Source organism: Miniopterus schreibersii, assembly GCF_964146895.1.
Source record: "Miniopterus schreibersii genome assembly, chromosome: 22".
Classification (NCBI taxonomy): Eukaryota; Metazoa; Chordata; class Mammalia; order Chiroptera; family Miniopteridae; genus Miniopterus; species Miniopterus schreibersii.
This window is the reverse complement of record NC_138124.1, coordinates 1,623,826-1,629,825: the sequence shown is the minus strand read 5'-3', so window position 1 is coordinate 1,629,825 and position 6,000 is coordinate 1,623,826. Positions and strand designations below refer to the sequence as shown.

Sequence of the window (6,000 nt, the reverse complement as noted above, 5' to 3'; positions counted from 1 at the left end):
AGTCTGATGTGCCCTGCGGAGGGAGGGCTCCCTGGAGACGGAGGCGGGGCGGGTGCACCTCCCACTTGCACCGCGGGCTGCAGTTTCCCCCGCTGCCGGCTGGGGTGGGGGCCGGGGGCGGGGCTCGTCACGTGGAGAGGCTGGGGGCGGGCGAGGCCGGGGTGCGCTCAGCTCTTTAAAGGAGCTGGAGCCGGGAGAGGCGGCTCGGCGGCCGCAGGAGCAGGCGGGGCTGACAGCTGACGGCGGAGACGCGGAGCGCGCCAGCCGCGGCAGCTCCGGGACCCAACATGCGCCGCTCGGTCTGGCTGGCGCTGGCGGCGTCGCTCCTGCACGGTAAAGCCGCAGGGCTCCCCGCACTCCACTCCTCCTCCGCGGGCTCCTGGGCGCAACCGGGGCGGCTCAGCGCGCCCGCGCTGGGGCCAGCTATGGGGGTCGCTAGGGGCATCGGGGGCTGCCTGGGGAGGGTGGCTGGGATCGTGGGCAGGGGGGCGTCAGGCGCACCCCCGCCGGCCTCCCCTGAGCAGCCTGGCCCGCTCTCCTCCCCTCAAGTGTCCCTGCAAGGCGAGTTCCAGAGGAAGCTCTACAAGGAGCTGGTCAAGAACTACAACCCCTTGGAGAGGCCCGTGGCCAACGACTCGCAGCCGCTCACCGTCTACTTCTCCCTGAGTCTCCTGCAGATCATGGACGTGGTGAGTCCTCGCGCGGGCCGCAGGGCTGCCCTCTCCCGCCGCCGCGGGCCCCCGGGGGTCGTGGACGCGGCCGGCGGGCTCTTAGCTGGCCCCCGGCCAGGCGGGCTGTGCTCTGACCCCTGCCCTGCCCTGGCCTTCCCGCTGCTGCGTGCCTCAGTCTCCCCGCCTGCCCAGGAGGAACCAGGGACGCTGTTCCACCGCCTGGGCCACCTGTGCCTGCCTGTCCCCCAGCTTAGAAACTCAGGGCCAAAGTACCCCGAGCCAGGAATCAGCACGAACAGGGTCCAATTGGTTCTATCTCAGCTCCACATGTGGAATAAGTGTGTCGGCACAGCAGCCTGGCACTTGGTGTCCTTTAGCCATTTCTAGATTTCTCTGCTGCTGCCCGTGGCATGCGGTTTCTTTGGGTAGGGCCTTGGCTCTGGGATTTGCAGTTGGTCGATATGCCCAGGCAGGGGGCTAGCTGTGGGCATTTAGGACCCCGCCTCCCCGATACCAATAACGCACATGGGCTGCCTCCCGCTGAGGGTGGCGCTGGGAGTCCTGCTGGGAGCACGGGCGAGGCCGGGCCCCTGGGCACCTTGGCTGTTCCTCGGGGCAGCCGCCCCAGCCCCACGGGCTCCCTGCCCCGCAGGCCTCCCCCAGTTGCCACATCTATGCAGTGGCCGTGTCACGTGGCTGTTTCGCTCGTCTAGACCGCTTTGAATCTCCGGCGTCCATTGCCGTGGCCTCTCCACGCTACAAACACTTTTACCAAATGCTTCATTCACTGCCAACGGGTTGGAGTGACCCGTGGGGGGTACAAGGCGCGGGGTTCGTCGCCGGGCGTGCGGGGCTCAGGGACACAGACCGGTGGTCAGGGAGAGGGAGGGATACGGTGGGGAAAGGCTGTGGTAACGGCCACAGCCCCACGGACGACGCGCTAAGGAGCCGCCCGAGGGGCTCGGAACAGGGGGGCAGGAGGGCAGGTGATGGTTCACAGTCACGCCCACGAGGGCCCGGGACAGGAGGACGCGGCCCTTGTCCCCGCGCGTGGGCAACATCACACTCACACACGGACAGAGAGAGCAACGACGCCTGAGAGACGACCGGGCCGAGCGCCCAGCTCTGGAAGCAAACGCGAGACAGGCGAACAGAGACGCCGGGGCCGGGCCTGCGGGCCTGAGGAGCCGCGGCCGCCCTGGTCCTGGCCCGGCCCGGCCCCGCCGCGGCTGAGGGTCTCTGCCTACCTGAGGGTCCCCCGCTGGGTCGCGGCCACGTGCCCGGCGCCCTGGGCCCGGAACAGCTGGAGCGAGCGGAGCAGCGAGGCGTCCGCGCAGCCACCGCCCCGCCGGCCTCGCGCCCGGAGCGGCTCCTCCCGGCAGGCAGTGCGCGCTCCTCCCGGCAGGCAGTGCGCCGCTCCTCCCGGCAGGCAGTGCCCGCTCCTCCCGGCAGGCAGTGCCCGCTCCTCCCGGCAGGCAGTGCGCGGCCCCGGGGCGCCTGCGCGGGCTCGCCCCGCGTTTCCCACAACCCCCCGCGTGTGGGGCGCGCACGAGGAGCCGGCGCGAGGCCGACGAGGCCGAGGCTCCGCGGGGAGGCGGCGGGCCCCGGGCGCGGGCGAGGACGGCGGGGACTGTGGGCGGCGCGGCCGGTGAGTAGCGCTGCGCGTCCCTCCGCCTCCGTGGGGGGGGCTCTGGCCCGGGGCGCGCCCGCCCGCGCGGTCCCCGCAGGGTCGCCCCGGCCTCGCGGTCGGACGCGGAAAAGGCGCAGAGGCGCCCAGGCCCGAAGGGAAGACGGGACGCCGCCGTTCTTTGCGGGCGGCAGGGTCGTGGGCACAGAATCCCCCGAAGGCTCCCCTAAAACTTAGAGCTGACACGTGACTTGGCAAGTTTGCGGGGCGCGCGGTCTGCGGAACCGGCTGCGTGGCTGGGCAGCAACCGCGCATGCGCAGAAGCTAAGACACCGGCTCCATCGCGGGGGCGTCAAAATGTGTGAAATACCTGCCCTGGCTGGCATGGCGCTGCGGTTAGAGCATGGGCCTGCTCACCAGAGGTCATTTGGGTTCGATTCTGGGGCAAGGGCATATCCCTGGGTTGCAGGATCGATTCCCACTCTGCTAGGGGTCCGTGGGGGAGGCAGCCAATCTCCATGGAACACATTAATGTTTCTCCCTCTCCCCCTCTCTAAAAGTCAACAGAAAAAATATCCTCTGGTGAGGATTTAAAAAAAAAAAAAAGGTATAAAATAGCTAGGAATAAATTTAACCAAGGAGGTAAAAGGTCAGTACTGTGAAAATTATAAGACACTAAAGAAAGAAATTGGGCAGGATACAAAGAAATGGAAGGATACACCTTGCTCATGGATTGGAAAGATTAGTATTGTTAAAATGTCCTTGCTGCCTAAAGTAATACACAGATGCAGTGTAATCCCTGCTAAAATACCGATGGCATTCTTCTCAGAATTAAGACAACTACTCCTAAAACTTATATGGGGCCGCAAAAGACCCCAAATAGCCAAAGAAATCTTGAGAGAGAATGAATCGGGAGGTATCACAATCCCTAATATCAAGTATGACAAACCTACAATAATCAAATCAGTATGGTACTGGCATAAAAAACAATATAAAGATTAATGGAATGGAATAGAGAGCCCAGGAATAAATCCTCACTTAGATGGTCAGTTAATCTATGATAAAGAAAGCAAGGGTATACAGGGGTGGACAAAAGTAGGTTCACAGTTGTTTGTATGGAAAAAGACATGCAGATACCTATTAATTAATAATGCAAGAATAAATTGTGTTTCGTGTACTCACAACTATAAACCTACTTTTGCCAACCCCTGTGTAATGGAGTAGAGACAGTCTTAAATAGTTGGTGTTGGGAAAACTGGACAGATACATGCAACAAAGTCGCCCACTTTTTCACACCATATACAAAATTAAGCTCAAAATTGATTAAAGTCTTAAATGTTAGACCATAAAGCTCCTAGGAACACTTTGGCAGTAAACTCTTTGGCATTGACCTTAGCAATATCTTTTTTGACGTATCTTTTCAAGCAAGGGATTCAAGAGAAAAAATAAACAAATGGGACTAAACACTGTCCGTGGGATTGTAAATTTGTGCAGCCGCTATAGAAAACAGTAAGGAGAGTCCTCAAAAAATTAAAAATAGAGCTACCATACTATTCAGCAATTCCACTTCTGGGTATTTATATGAAGAAAACAAAGACACTAATTTGAAAATGTATATCTACCCCTATGTCTATTGCAGCTTTACTAGTAACAGCCAAGATATGGAAGCATCCTAGGTGTCCATCAATAGGTGGGTGTACAAAGAAGATGTGGCACATATGTGGAATATTCAACAATAAAAAAGAGTGAAATCTTGCCATTTGCAAAAACATGGATGGGCCTAGAGGCATTATGCTAAGTGAAATAAGTCAGACAGAGAAATACAAATACTGTATGATCTCACTTCTATGTGGAATTTAAAAAACCCCACCCAGAATATGAGGGGTGGGTGGTGAGAGTAAAAGTGCACCCACAGTCCTACATTGATGCCTACCGCATCACTAAACAGCTGTTAAAATAGCTGTGATGGATGACTTCCTTTCTCACACTACACCTGTGTTATAGATGAGTACTTCCTCCTACAGATAGAGCTGAGCTTTAAAATAGTGAATATATATGTGATGATATGGACAAGATATCGTAGGAAGGGCTGTAAAGGAAGACAAGTGTCATCGTATAGGTTACAAAAGACTGCTGTTTACAGAGCTCGGGCTATAGGAAGGGAGAAAGGACAGAGATTTTAAGTTAGGAGAGGAGAGGCTGAAAGGAAACCCTAGTGTTGATCTAAGCTAGGTCGGAGAAATGCCACTGGGGAGGGGCATGAGGTTCCGGGGCATTTGGGGGGGCAGGCACTTTATAGAGTGACTCCTCTATGACTTGAAGGAGCTTAGAATTTGTATTTGGGAGCCTTGGTAGGTTCTGGCTCTGTTCCTTTCTGCATTGTCAGTCTTACGTAAGTTTCTTGAATGTCCCCAGTCTGTATTTTCCTGTTGATGAAATGGACACGCTAGCACTTCATTGCTTATTGTGATGAGCTAAAGAATGTGGAGGCAACTGTGAAAGAGACCACAAAGCTAGACGCATGACTGTGGTCATTTTCATCAAAACAAAGAACAATCCTCACCACCACCACCGGTGACAGAGGACCAGGCAGGTGAGCTAACACACTCCACGAGTGGAGCATGATAGGGTAAGAATGACAGCCCCATCCCATCCCACCATGTGTGTGCTGCATAGCCACCTCTCTTGGCCTGGTCCTTGTGCTGAATGGATGGGATGTGAGGGTGCAGTGGCCACTCAGCCAAGGAGCAGGAGCAGCAGTCAAGTTGAGCAGACCTTCCAAGGGCCATAGCAATCTGTTTTGCAGACAAGACCACTCACTGGACATCCCAGCCTTTTTAAGAGACCCTTAAGAAATCAGGTTATATGAAGGATTTGGGATCTTATGGGAAGTATAGGCATAGGCTAGGGTGACACTATGTGAAAATTAAGAACAAACAAACGTTTGCAAACAAATGCAATTTTTTTGGTCAAGTTAGGAAATTTAAAAGTAACAAATCATAAGCACTGTGTGTCATCAACATTTCACTATGTGAAAACAGTTGTCAGCAGCCAGAGGTCATGGGAGGGTGGGAAGGGAGAAAGCTTTCTTGGTCTCACCTTGGCCGTGGATCTAGCCATGAACCCCTTGAACTTCCCAGCCACACAATGCTGGCAGCTCATGCAATAGCCTTGAGCACATTACCTTTCTAAGCCCTGTTTCCTCATGTGTAAAATGAGAGTAATACCCGCTTCACAGGGTTTCAAGAGGATTAAATAAGAGAAGTGCCTGCCACACATCGATGATTCACTGAAGGTTTGCTCGATCTTAATTGTGTAGCTGTTCGACTCAGAGGTCGTGAAGTTAATGCCTGGAAGGGTGTGATCACTTCCCCAAGGTCGCTAACTGGTTAGAGGCAGGGCTGCAAGGAAAACCCATGTCTGACTCACAGGTCCTTCGGGTCTCCTGCCTTGTTTAGAGTTGGTGACTTCTTTTGCAGAACAGAGTCAGCTCAATTTATTTTAACTGGCTGAACTGTAACTGATTGAATGTGACTGTCCTGAGATCCTGGGTGAAAGGGAGTCTCTATATCAAAGTTAATGAAATATGCAAACATTTGTATTCCAGTCGGTCTTGGTCCCGCCTGGTTTTGAAGCCAGGCCAGGGCTTTCCAGCTGGACTCTCAGCACCATGGACAGAGACACTGTGGCTCGCATAAGAGC

General features: G+C 55.4%; 1 protein-coding gene across 1 annotated transcript in view; it reads left to right on the top strand.

The window, feature by feature from the left end:
• Positions 1-287: 287 nt before the first annotated feature.
• Positions 288-6,000, top strand: part of LOC308550481 (neuronal acetylcholine receptor subunit alpha-7) — a gene marked incomplete at both ends in the record, with an annotated part of 48,543 nt that continues 42,830 nt past the window's right edge. The window contains 2 exons of the mRNA XM_081124355.1: positions 288-333; positions 550-689. Of these exons, the coding sequence (XP_080980481.1) occupies positions 288-333; positions 550-689 (186 nt within the window). The remainder of the gene's footprint in view (positions 334-549; positions 690-6,000) is intronic.